General features: G+C 45.3%; 1 protein-coding gene across 1 annotated transcript in view; it reads left to right on the top strand.

Moving 5' to 3' along the window:
- Positions 1 to 1884: 1884 nt before the first annotated feature.
- Positions 1885 to 14325, top strand: part of GTF2E2 (general transcription factor IIE subunit 2) — a 92364-nt gene continuing 79923 nt past the window's right edge. Inside the window, exons 1-2 of the mRNA XM_073542406.1 lie at positions 1885 to 2118; positions 2960 to 3117. Coding sequence (XP_073398507.1) covers positions 2964 to 3117 — 154 coding nt within the window. The 5' untranslated portion in view covers positions 1885 to 2118; positions 2960 to 2963. The remainder of the gene's footprint in view (positions 2119 to 2959; positions 3118 to 14325) is intronic.

Here is a 14325-nt window from a genome sequence, read left to right on the forward strand (position 1 = left end):
GCCCTGTCATAGCTGCAGCCAGCATTCATCTTGATGTGCGTTGTCACCAGGATTGGCTTCAGGTTTCTGTGGACCTCGGGCGAAAGAGTATCAGTGGGCCCCTTTAACACATGTCACGATTCCTGATGCACATATAAAAAATACATATATAGTACAATATATAGGCACCACATAGTCCTCCATACAGTATTATGGCCACCACATAGTGCTCCATACAGTATTATGAGCACCACATAGTTCTCCATACAGTATTATGGGCAACCACATACTCATATATACAGTATTATGGGAACCTCATAGTCCGCCATACAGTATTATGGGCACCTCATAGTCCTCCATACAGTATTATGAGCACCCACATAGTCCTCCATACAGCATTATGGGCAACCACATAGTACGCCATACAGTATTATGGGCACCTCATAGTCCTCCATACAGCATTATGGGCAACCACATAGTACGCCATACAGTATTATGGGCACCTCATAGTCCTCTATACAGCATTATGGGCAACCACATAGTCCGCCATACAGTATTATGGGCACCTCATAGTCCTCTATACAGCATTATGGGCAACCACATAGTACACCATACAGTATTATGGGCACCTCATAGTCCTCCATACAGCATTATGGGCAACCACATAGTACGCCATACAGTATTATGGGCACCTCATAGTCCTCCATACAGCATTATGGGCACCTCATAGTCCACCATACAGTATTATGGGCACCTCATAGTCCTCCATACAGCATTATGGGCAACCACATAGTACGCCATACAGTATTATGGGCACCTCATAGTCCTCTATACAGCATTATGGGCAACCACATAGTCCGCCATACAGTATTATGAGCACCTCATAGTCCTCCATACAGCATTATGGGCACCTCATAGTCCACCATACAGTATTATGGGCACCTCATAGTCCGCCATACAGTATTATGGGCAAACACATAGTCCATTATACAGTATTATGGGCAACCATATAGTCTGCCATACAGCATTATGGGTACCTGATAGTCCTCTATACAGTATTATGGGAACCTCATAGTCCACCATACAGTATTATGGGCACCTCATAGTCCTCCATACAGTATTATGGGCAACCACATAGTCCGCCATACAGTATTATGGGCACCTCATAGACCACCATACAGTATTATGGGCCCCTGCTCCTCCATAGAGTACATCACGGAACGCATATAGTGCTCCTCTGATTGTTCTACTCCTGGTTTCGGCTTACAAATACTGAGGTAAAATACTGACCAAATGCTGATAGTGTGTACATGCACTTAGTGAATTTTACTGGGGGCTGCCATGGTGATTGAGAAGGGGATAGTGGAGTAGTGCACACAAAAAGTGCTAACTAAATGATTAAAAAAAGTGAATATATGAATTCCTATGTAAAAACAACTTTTGCGTTCCTTAGTTCACTCTTTTGGGCTATTTTAAGTATATGATTTCAGTGAAGCGGCCAGGTCTAGCCAAAAAGTGCAGGCCACAAGATGTCCGCTGTAGCCGGCAGAGCTGAATCCTGACAGTTTGTACATGCCACACCATTAGCATTCAGCCAGCTCTCAAAATAATTACTCTGGGTGGACAACCACTATTTCACGTCAAAAAGATGTAAACGTTTATTATAATCGCCACATAACACTCTGTACTAGAAAACAATATCATTAAATGAAGAAATCAGCTCCGTGTAACGCCGCCATACTGGCCTGCTCTGTACGGACAGTCTAGTCGCCCTGGCTCCGCCTCCTTCTAATCACTCCATTCTAGTCACAACTGTAGTAAGATGCTGGCGGTGACGTCATCAGCGCTGCGCCCGCCACTGCCGTGACGTTTCGATGTGCGACAGTTTTTTTTCTTCTTTTGTAAAACTTTATTGACAGAAAAAGAATGATGACAACGTAAAATCTGTCGGTTGAGCCTAGCATACCCGCCCCCGGTTATGACATCACACCTGAAACTTCTGGAAGACCACATACAGTCTAGCATCTACCAAAATCTGACCAACGTTGCCGGCGAGCGTGGGAACTGACGCCGTGGGGGCGAGAGGGCCGCTCCGAGTGCGGTACTTTGTAGCGAGTTTCTGGTCACACGCGTGGAACTGTGAGTGAAATTCGTCTTCGTCCAATATGGTGAAGCATTGGAGATGGTATAGGTGCCAGTGTGTGGGCGCAGCTGAAGACTGGGCAGGGTGGCACAGCTCAGCAGTGTTCTGCCAGTGTCCTCCTGGCCTGAGCTCTGGCTATCACACTGGTCATCCATGCCTGTGCTGCTGCACTGGAGGGCGATTGGCACCCAGACCGCCTGCACTGCCCGGAACGTGGCGGCTGAATGTCTGCCTGCCAGTGGCCACTTTGCTAATTTTTGTGGCCTCCTTTCCTAGTTCAGATAAGTGTGTGGTTTTTTTTGTTTGTTTTTTTTTTGTTTTTTTTAATGAGAAGTTTTAAACCTTTAAATTAATGTCTATAAATTATTATTGGAAGAAGTCAGAAGTAGCTGGCTCATGTTCTACTCAGCAGGAGAGTATTACACTTAATTTATGGTTTGATTTCTTTGCCTGAGTGGATTGGGTGCGTTATTGCCCTCGTCGGGTGAGAAATTCATGTCAATAGCACCTTTAGAAAATTGGTGATGTGTTCCATACTTATGTCACCTGCTGTATATGCCAATCATGCTATTAGACACACAGATTTACCTGGACTTGTCCCTAAGATAAGGCTGTGTAATCAGGCCAGCCAGCAGTTAGTAGACATATTGATTGACTATACTAGTGCAGCTTATGTTACTTGTATATTCATATTATACAGACATTATCCTGAGGCAGAACATTTTGTCCATTGTCTGTGGCTGAGTATATGAAGCCTGGTTCAGGGACTATGTATCTCTTGTGTACTGCAGATAACTTATAGTGCATAATTTTAAATAACTTCTGTCTTCTTACCAGCACCATGGATCCTGCACTACTGAGAGATCGGGAGAGCTTTAAGAAGAGAGCTTTGAACACTCCTGCTGTGGAAAAACGCTCTTCTTCCTCAGAGTCATCGAAGAAGAAAAAACCCAAGGTTGAAATTGGTGGAACATCCAGCGCAAAGCAGAGCTCAGGTTAGCGCATCAAAAAAAATCTTTGGTAGCAATTAATAATGGAACGTCACTGATTCACAGGACCCAGTCTAGCAGCTGCATCAGTAATTTGTGGCGGGAGCCGTGCAAACTGCCTCCTACCTGTTTTCATCCTTGGCTCCTCTTTAATTAGCCAGCCTGGCTTGAAATCATCTTTGCAAATTGACAAAGGTGTACCATGAGCCAGCCCGGCTAGTCAACAGGAAAGATTCTGGGAGGTAGGAGACTGCCACAGATCCCTGACCTGGCTGCTGGACCAGGTGTTGCAAATCGATTCGCACCCATAATAGCAGTGATCACATGCACATTTATACAACATTTTTTTTTATTTATTTTTATTTTACTCATTTATATAGCGCAATTAATTCCACAGTGTTTTACAGACATTATCGGCACTGGCCCCGATGGGGCTCACAATCTAAATTCCCTATCAGTATGTCTTTGGAATGTGGGAGGAAACCGGAGAACCCGAAGGAAACCCACAAAACATGGGGAGAACATACAAACTCCTTGCAGATGTTGTCCTTGGTGGGATTTGAACGCAGGACCCCAGCACTGCAAGGCTACAGTGCTAATCACTGAGCCACCGTGCTTGTGTCTCTTTTGCTGCTCAACACATCAGCCTGTTCAGTGATCCCTCAATCTCTCTGGTTCTGGACTGACTGCTCACCGCTTTTTTTTTTTTTTTTTTCTACAGCAGGTAGTGCAGATCACTAGTCTGCAGTGATACTCATATGAAAAAGTGATTATTTATTAAAGCATGCATTTTATTACACATACATTACTGTGGATTTTTTTTTTGTTTCATACAAGTAATCCTAACAACAATTTAGTATATATAGATTCAAGGTAATCAAGAACTAGAAAATCATAGGAAACCTTAAAATGCTAAATTTATTCCAAATGCATTAAAATATCAAATGGACAAAACACACAGTAACTATTGGATTCTATGTCAATATGCAAGTAATCGTATTACATTAAAGGGGTTATTCAGGACATTTTGTGTTTTAATATGGGTTCAAGAACTAACAGGTAGGTAGTTGCTACCTACCTGTCTGTTCTGCTCAGTGCCGATCTCTACCATCACAGATCGCTCCTTCCGCTGACGTCACATCAACAGAGTCACAGCTTCTTTTCCTCTCTACTCTGTTGACGGGAAGTGACTGCTGACGTTTTGCTAATTGGCCGCGGGAAGCCAGATGTCAGTCAGCATGACTTTGGTAGTCACGCACCATCGACAGAGCAGACTGGAAAATAAGAACTGCTCTGTTGACGTGTAACAGCTAAATCACTAGTAGGAGAGGTTGATGACTGTTCTGAGCTGGCAACAAGTAGAACAGGCAGTTAGCATGGTGGCTCAGTGGTTAGCACTATTGCTTTGCAGTTCTGGGTGCAAATCTCACCAAGGACAACATTTGTAAGGAGTTTGTATGTTCTCCCCGTGTTTACGTGGGTTTCATCTGGGTACTCCAGATTCCTCCCACACTCCAAAGACATACTGATAGGGAACGTATATTATGAGCCCCAATGGGGACAGTGATGATGTCTGTTAAGGACTGTGGAGTTAATGGCGCTATAGAAGTGAGTAAAATAAACAGTTGTTCCTGTTAACAGCTCCCTGCCTGTAAGTTTTTATGCTAATAATAATAATCCTGGACCACTCTGTTGTTAACCTGAAAAATTAACTCAAGTTATTTAGTGTAAAATGTGGACAGCATAAAACGTAAACAAAACTTGTCAGTTGTCACGGGGTCCTTCTCCGATACCACACAATCAACAGAGCGAACGAGGGAAGTGTGAACAATCCCAAGACCTTTATTATAGGCAAAACTAAAAGGTCCATAAACAATCCACCACAATGAGGATACAATAGTCCAGAACACGAATGCAGTTCAGTAACAGGATGAATATCCAAAGAGATGAGAGTCCAATAATCCAGCAGACAGAGGATAAAATGGGTCCATATGCTTCCCCTCCTCTCTGACGTGCTGTCTTCACACGATCATCATCACACAAGGTCTGACTTGTACGGCTCCTGTCCTCCCCAGCCCCCTCCTCATGTCCAGGGGACTACCAGGAGACAGGTTGGGGCGGTTTTCAGGCCTCCCAGACCTGACAAAGGTTCCTTGGGGATTAAGGCACTACAGGGGGTTCATCAAGAGGCATAGATACAGTCAGGCTGCAGACAGTAAGTGAGCTAATTCAATTATCAGACTTTTGGAAGGTAATTGAGATTCTAGACAATATGGGGAATACAAGGAATGATACAGGGCAACAAGAGAACACTATGGAAATCTGTAAAATATAAATAGACACAAAACGATACCCACATAACATATCACACCATCACATCAGTGTTGCTTCTTTTTCTATATTCTTTTGAAACAAAAATTATGTAAAAGATGCAATAAATTTTATTGACCCATAAATTGCAATGAAAAATTAAAATTCCTTCATGAAACAAGCCTCATACAAAATAGAAAAGTTATGTACACTAAAATTTAGAGAGAGGAAAAAATATGACTGGTCTTTAAAGAGGCCGATTTATCAGTTTGAACATGTTACACCGGCATCATGGACTAGTGGCTGCAGAACTATGTGAAACAGTTTTAATTTCTCCTCACCATTACGGAGATATTGGCTTCTAAATTTTTGGGTGTAATTTTGTTATTGTTCAAGAGAGATTTGTCTCTGAGGGCGTGCACTTCTTCCCCTGCTTGATGTTGACCAATCATAAGCAGGGCGACTATCTGTACATCTCACAGTAGAAGAAATCATCTGAGTTTCTTGGGCAAGTTTCTTTTTATCAGGACAGGAGGCCTCCTGCTTATGATTGGTCAATGATAAGCAGTGCAAAAAATCATCTCTGTCTGTTTTGTGCAGCATTCTTATATTGACCTTCCCTTTGTGTAGGCAGAGTGAGGTCCAGGATGGTGGCTGTACAAGAAGAACTGTTTGTGCCCTTGCTCTTTATCTAGGGAGTCTTCAATGTGCTATGGTCCTTATAGGACTGCTGCTAGTTTGCCTAGTACTTACACTGGGCTGGAAAGTATTTCAGTAAAGAGATAGAGTTGGCAAAAAGTGTTTACTAGATATTTTCTCTCTACATCAATTCCAGTTACTTGGACTCATTTTCGTTGTGCACAACCCTCAGGGACAAGTGCAACAACATCCCTTTAAATTTGCATTTGATACCCATTTTATATTGACGATGGCATCTGGAGTTGCCTGTATGGTGACATTTACTGTAATTGCCTCTCTCTGGATTTAGGACAGTTAGATCCCATCTTGTTTTATTGAATATCCAGAAATTACTGCTGTTTAACTTTGGTGCAGTCAATCACAGAAGGGCATCTGTCAGCACAAAATGACTGTTCAAACCAAGCAGTGTTTCAGAGACATTGTGTGGCCGAACATTTCAGTGCGCCGTATCATCTACTTGTCTTTCCCTTGCGTCCCTCCGGACAGCACCATGGAGGTAGTCCTTCCTTGACCTATAGTGGGACAAGATCACAGAGAGCTTGAAAGGCCCCTCCCACCTCCACCCTCCAGTGTTTTTCCTGTCCCAGCAAGGGACGGTTGTATGAGTGGTTGCTCTTAGAGTGAAGATAGCCGGTGGACGTTTATGGCTTTCCATTCCCCCTGGCAGGCGGTCTGTGGCTGATTACTTTCTGGGAGAGGTCCCTCAGCCTTCATTCGCTGTACCAAACGGGATTGGGGGTCTCAGCCCTCTCTCCCCCCCCCCCCCATGTCAAGCGGACCGTGGCTGACACCTCTTGGAGAAGTTCCTCATCCAGCAGCCAGCCTGCATGATGGGCTCAGGGGGATCGTGCGGCGCGTCCAATCCTTCCCCCTGTCAAGGGGCCCAGGGCCGACACTCCCCGGTGGGGAGTCCCTCTGCCCCAAAGACCGGTTGAGACGCTTCTCCCGGTGGGAGGCTCTTGGCTCGGACGCCAGCCAGCAAAACATCGCTACTTCCGGAAAACACGCTGTGGAGAAGGCCGTTGCACCTCCGGTAACGTCAACATAAGGTTGGCCTGCGTTCCACGGCAGAACGCGGAAGTGCAGAACGAGACAGGCAACAGGCTAGTTTCTTGGATCTCGTGGGGCACCGGAGAGGAAATCACTGGCAGTAATACAACATTCCTGACCGAACGCCACTTCCCTCCAGGGTAGGTTCTCGGCGTTACCAGCTCCTCCTGTCTTTCTAGCAGGTGTGGAGCCAGCACAGGTGAGTGCACGCTGGAATGTTGTGTTCACAGCCTGGGCCTCTGGGTTGATACTAGCCTCATGCCTTGGTGCCAAAGCTGGGCCTAGAGCCTCATGTGCTGAGATGTGTCCTCACATATAAGCAGCTAGGCCTTGGACCTAGGCTATAGTAAGGCCATATGTCCAAGCTACATCTCATAATTTGACCTCAGTTAGTTGCAGGCCATGTCTGCACAGAGCCTTATGGCTGGACACATGGTGGAATGCAGCACATGGTCTCCCGGAAGACTGCCCTCCAGCTGCGGCTCATTAATTAGCTCCTTCAGGTGGAGCCGGTGTGACAATTGAGATGTACTATTCAGAGAGGAGGTTTATCCGGATCTGTGATTGCTCTCTTGGAGGTAACTGGGGGCCTGGTCTTTCGTTTGGCACCTTCAAGCAGGGCCGTAGTCTGTGCATCATATTATATCATAGGTGCATTGTATCGTCTCTGTGCATCGTATCGCCGCTGATCATCGTATCGCCGCTGCGCAGGATATGGCGCTGTGCACGACGTATTGCCGCTGTGCACGACGTATTGCCGCTGTGCACGACGTATTGCCGCTGTGCACGACGTATTGCCGCTGTGCATCATAGGGCATCATATGGCATCAGTGTGCTTCATATTGCATCATTGTGCTTCATATTGCATCATAGGGCATCATTGTGCTTCATAGTACTTCTGTGCATCATATGGCTTCATAGTACCTTTGTACATCATATGGCTTCATAGTTCCTTTGTGTATCAGACTGCATCATGGGGCTGCATAGTGCCTCTGTACATCATACGGCATCAGGGGGCTTCATAGGGCCTCTATGCAGCGTATTCCACTATGTGGCTTCATAGTGCCTTTGTGCATCGTATTGCATCATAGTGCTTTATAGTACCTCCGTACATCGTATTGCATCATAGTGCTTTATAGTACCTCCGTACATCGTATTGCATCATATGGCTTTATAGTGCCTTTGTGCATCGTATTGCATCATATGGCTTCAGAGTGCCTTTGTGCATTATAGTGCATCATATACTGATAGGGAATTTAGATTGTGAGCCCCATTGGGGACAGCGATGATAATGTGTGCAAACTGTAAAGCGCTGCGGAATATGTTAGCGCTATATAAAAATAAATAATAAATAATCTATCATATGGCTTCATAGTGCCTTTGTACATCGTATTGCATCATATGGCTTTATAGTGTCTCAGTGCATCATACTGCATCATATGGCTTCAAAGTCCCTTGGTGCATAATATTGCATCATAAGCCTTCATAGTTGGCTCTATGCATCATATTGCTTCATAGCGCCCCTTAGTGTCTTGGCACATCATATTGCATCATAGTGCTTCTGTATAGCATAGGGCTTCTGTGCATCATATTGTGTCATAAGGCTTTGGTACCTCTGCGCCTCAAGGGGTCATTTCTGGGTCTTAATACCTCTGTGCTTCATAGTACCTCGGGCATTGTGGCTTTGTACCTCTGGCTTAGACCTTCTGACTTGTGCCTTTTCGTGGGCCACACCTTGTATGGTCGGCCTACCACTTCACATTTTGTATCAGGCCCCAACTCCGGTCTTCGTGTTTCGGGACCCAGACCCAGCTTCTGTTACTTCATTCTTTGCGACTGGGCTTAGCCAGACGAACAGTTATGCTTGACTTGGCCTAGTAACTTAGCATTTCTTCTATTTAGAACAGAACTCTCAAGTGAGTTACTGCCTTGAGTGCTAAAGGCAGGTCTCTCTCATAGTTAGCTTTTAAAGGGAGACATACGTCTTTGGGGGTTCATCCTTAAGTGGACATATTCTGGGTGCAGAAAATCCCATAAGGTGGAAGAAAACAATTCTTCCTGACTCCACATAGAGCAGTCGGACTAGTTTCCTTGATAAACACCTGGTAGACAGATTCTTGTCCCATAAATCCGTTGTATTATGTTTACCAGGGGTGGCATCACTACTTTTTGTGCCTAGTGGCGAATCAGCAGCTCTGCGTCATGTGGCAGAGGATCCCATACTCGCTGCTCTTACAGGAGTCAGGGCTCCTAAGGTAAAGAAGCTGTATCCAGGACTCTTGCAGTTGAGAACCCCTAGTCCCTCTGCCTCGCAGTAGACAGTACCCTTTGTGATGGGAGGGAACCTACTTCCCTCTAGTTATAGAGTGTGGTTCCTCCCACCATAGCAGTCAGGGGTATAAATATCTCTAAGAAGGTTGCCTTTTAGGATATAACATATAAATAAGTTGACACATTTACAATGTCTGGGCTAATGACTTGTATAGAAGTATACACACACACTTACTTTCCTCAATTCCAGAGTCAAGACTCCCTGTGTCTAACATCAGTAAAACAGGGGTGAGGATCCATATTTCCCTTTCAATGCTTCTAATGAGAAGCCCAGTGTTGGTAGTGGCAGGAGATGTTACCTGCCAGATGGAGTATTTCCTTAGTTTTAAATAATATCCAACCCTTTCTTGGGGTTTAGACATGTAAAGGATTCAGAATACACATGATCTCCTGGATGAGCAGGGTACATACGTCCCAATGCTCAGCTATTTTCCATGTACTGTTATTGCTTTGATCTTCCAGCGGTGCAGGGTCTCTGGCCTGCAGGTTTCCTTGTATGGTAAGCTGGTCTCCAGCCAAGGTTTAAGCCGAGCCCAGGAGGACCGACGAAGGAACTATCCTGTGTTATAAGCACATAACAGCGAATTACTGGTCTGTACAGTCCTCATTGTATTGTGGCTGGGGTTATCACCATACCTTTTGCTGGGCAGTAAGGTTTTAAACCTATTCTGTGACTGCGGTGTTCATAAGTATCTATCACAATAACTGTAATTCACTGCGGTTCATTAGTGGTATTGGGGTACAACAGGTTTGTTCCACTGCAGATCTTGTTTGCCACATTCATACTGAAATTGGCCATTATAGACATATATCAGACACTCACTGCGGTGATTACCTTTATAGATCCCTTCCGATATCTATATTTCTTCTCATCTTACAGATAATTTCTATATCTAGCCTGGTTCTTACCTAGGACTTTGATCCTTGGGCTTCTGTACCCACCCTGGGACCTTTGCTTTGGTATTCTCCATGGTGCTGTCCTGAGGGACGTAATGGAAAAAGGGAAATAGACCTACCGGTAATTCTGTTTCCTGTAGTCCCTCAGGACAGCACCCTTAGTTCCCTCCCTTATGTTTGTCTTCAGGCTTGCATGGAATTGATCGTCCAGCAGATGGTTCATCCATCAGGTCATCGTGGCTCGAGATTGGGATGGAGCCGCTAAAGGGTCTTACATACGCGTTTGTAAGGGCGCGTTTAGACCATTTCCATCCATCCTCGGTGGTACTTTGAAATAACACTGGAGGGGGGAGGTGGGAGGGGCCTTTTAACCTCTCTGTGATCCTGTCCCACTATAGGGCAAGGAAGGACTACCTCCATGGTGCTGTCCTGAGGGACTACAGGAAGCAGAATTACCGGTAGGTCTAATTCCCTTTTTTTTTTATCGCTGCCCTTCTGTGGCTTCGATAACGCCAAAAGCTGTCAGTCAAAAGAGAGGCTGGTGAAGATAGATGCAAACAGAGTAGGAGGAAACGTGCACTGAGCTGCTCAGCCATGTTGAGTGTGCAACAAGCATGTTTGCCTGGTTTGAATAGTGTTTTGCTGCTGACTTCCTTTTGAAGGTTTTATCAGATTTTTTTTTTTTTCCCATTGCTTTTTACTCCCCAGCCCTTTTCCCCATGTTGTGGCTTTAGGGTGTTGATGGATTACCATGGCCTGTCTTCACCATCTTAGTACTTCTATGAAGCCAGGCCTGTAGCAGGGCTTCATAAGCGACTAGTAAATTTACAGTGCGCTTCAATACTATGGTATTGCAGTGTATTGTGCAAGCGATCAGCCAATCACAAGTTACAGTACCCTAAGGTGTTTTGGGAGCTTTTGATGTTGCAGATTTTCTGCAGCATTTCTTCACCTGATAGTTTAACTTAAAATGAAGAAACATCCGGCTCCCACTATCCAATAAAATGCGAGATTGCTTTATTAAGTATTCCACAAGAATAGGAACAAGACACTGGTGTAGAAATGCAATGTGTTTTGGATCACTTGTGAGCCTTCTTCATAGCATGAAACCTACACAGACAGTGGCGTTTAAATATAAAATGTATACCACCCAGCATATTCATTGGACGTCAAGACCATGTGTGGAAACTCAGGTGTGGATTTAATGAACATGTTTTAATAAAGCTGAATTGATTTTTATACTTCCTGGCATTTGGCTTGGACATACCCTTATTGACAGTTATTTGCCGATTACATACCTATTTACTGCATTTCTGCAGTGGAAACACACCAAAACAGCATATGTATTTTTTTTCACCTGCAGACTTTCCGCATCTAAAACAATTATGTGGGGAAAATATGCATACAGATCAATTTATGCAGTTTAAAAAAAAAAAAATTACAGTGGGCACGAAATTCCTATAAATCCCATTAATTTTGCTGGAGCTGTAAAATTGTGCGTTTTTTGCTCAGGGAAGATATGCAGCATCAGAAACTTAAACTCTGTCAGCACAGAATGACTGTTCAGACCTAGTCCAGGCACCCGGTGCTTCTTGGAGAAGCCAATCATTGATATACACCTGCTTGGTTTCCATCTATGTCTGCTCTTCTCTGGCACTATGATGCCAGGGCTAACCAAAGAAGGGGAGGGTGAAGATTTTGGGAAAACAAGCAGGCGGTAAGGTGTATTATTATTATTATTATTATTATTTATTGTTATAGCGCCATTTATTCCATGGCGCTTTACATGTGAGGAGGGGTATACATAAAAACAAGTACAATAATCTTAAACAATACAAGTCATAACTGGTACAGGAGGAGAGAGGACCCTGCCCGCGAGGGCTCACAATCTTCAAGGGATGGGTGGTAATACAGTAGGCGAGGGTAGAGCTGGTCGTGCAGCGGTTTGGTCGATCGGTGGTTACTGCAGGTTATAGGCTTGTCGGAAGAGGTGGGTCTTCAGGCTCTTTTTGAAGGTTTCGATGGTAGGTGAGAGTCTGATATGATGTGGTAGAGAGTTCCAGAGTAGGGGTGATGCGCGAGAGAAATCTTGTATGCGATTGTGGGAAGAGGAGATAAGAGGGGAGTAGAGAAGGAGATCTTGTGAGGATCGGAGGTTGCGTGCAGGAAAGTACCGGGAGACGAGGTCACAGATGTATGGAGGAGACAAGTTGTGGATGGCTTTGTATGTCATGGTTAGGGTTTTGTAATGGAGTCTCTGGGCAATTGGGAGCCAGTGAAGGGATTGACAGAGGGGAGAAGCTGGGGAATAGCGGGGGGACAGGTGGATTAGTCGGGCAGCAGAGTTTAGAATAGATTGGAGGGGTGCGAGAGTGTTTGAGGGGAGGCCACAGAGCATGAGGTTGCAGTAGTCAAGGCGAGAGATGATGAGGGCATGGACTAGGGTTTTTGCAGATTCTTGGGTGAGGAATGAACGGATGCGTGAAATATTTTTGAGTTGAAGTCGGCATGAAGTGGAAAGGGTTTGGATATGTGGTTTGAAGGAGAGATCAGCGTCAAGGATTACTCCGAGGCAGCGAGCTTGTGGGACTGGGGAGAGTGGGCAGTCATTTACTGTAATTGATAGGTTCGTAGGGGGGGGTCGCGTGAGATGGGGGAAAGATGATGAATTCTGTTTTGTCCATGTTGAGTTTCAGATATCTAGTGGAGAAGAAGGATGAAATAGTGGACAGACATTGAGGGATTCTGGTTAGTAGGGAGGTGATATCTGGTCCAGAGATGTAGATCTGTGTGTCATCAGCATAAAGATGATACTGAAAGCCATGAGATTCTATGAGCTGTCCCAGGCCAAAGGTGTAAATAGAGAACAGCAGGGGCCCAAGGACTGAACCTTGTGGGACTCCGACAGATAGGGGGCGAGGTGAGGAGGTGGTGTGTGAGTGGGAGACGCTGAATGTCCGGTCTGTTAGGTATGATGAGATCCAGGAGAGGGCCAAGTCTGTGATGCCGAGGGATGAGAGGGTCTGTAATAATAGGGAATGGTCCACTGTGTCAAAGGCAGCCGACAGGTCCAGGAGGAGGAGGACAGAGTAGTGTCGCTTGCTCTTGGCAGTTAAGAGGTCATTGGTGACCTTAGTAAGGGCTGTTTCAGTGGAGTGGTGTGACCGGAAGCCAGATTGTAAGCGGTCGAAGAGGGAGCAAGAAGAGAGATGGGAGGACAGTTCAAGGTAGACGTGTTGTTCCAGTAGCTTGGAGGCGTATGGGAGAAGTGATATAGGGCGATAGCTAGATACAGAGGATGGGTCAAGAGAGGGCTTTTTGAGGATAGGTGTGATGGAGGCATGTTTAAAGCTTGAGGGGAAAACACCAGTTGTTAGTGATAGGTTGAAGAGATGGGTTAGGGTTGGGATGAAGACTGTGGTGAGGTTTGGGATGAAGTGGGATGGGATCGGGTCGAGTGCACAGGTGGTGAGATGTGATCTTGAGAGTAGAGTGGAGAGTCGATCTTCTGTAATGGTGGAGAAGTTGGTTTTGAAGGTGGAGGGCTGGGAAGTCGGGAGGAAGGGCTCTGGGGGTTGTTGACCAAAACTGTCCCTGATGTTATCAATTTTCTGCTTGAAAAATGAGGCAAAGTCTTCAGCTGAGATGAGTGGGGAGGGAGGAGGTGCTGGGGGGCGGAGGAGAGAATTGAAGGTGTTGAATAACTGTTTTGGGTTGCGAGACAGGGAGGATATGAGAGATGAGAAGTAGGTTTGTTTAGCTGTGGCGAGTGTGGTCTTGAAAGTAGTGAGGGACTGTTTGAATGCGATGAAGTGCTCGTTGGAGTGGGATCTTTTCCATCTGCGCTCAGCAGCCCTGGAAGCTCGCCTCAGCTCTTTGGTCAGGCTGGTGTGCCAGGGCTGTCTGTTGATTTTGCGAGTTTTGGTA

Source organism: Dendrobates tinctorius, unplaced genomic scaffold (assembly GCF_039654945.1).
Source record: "Dendrobates tinctorius isolate UK_male_01 unplaced genomic scaffold, ASM3965494v1 ptg000011l, whole genome shotgun sequence".
In the NCBI taxonomy this organism is placed as follows: domain Eukaryota; kingdom Metazoa; phylum Chordata; class Amphibia; order Anura; family Dendrobatidae; genus Dendrobates; species Dendrobates tinctorius.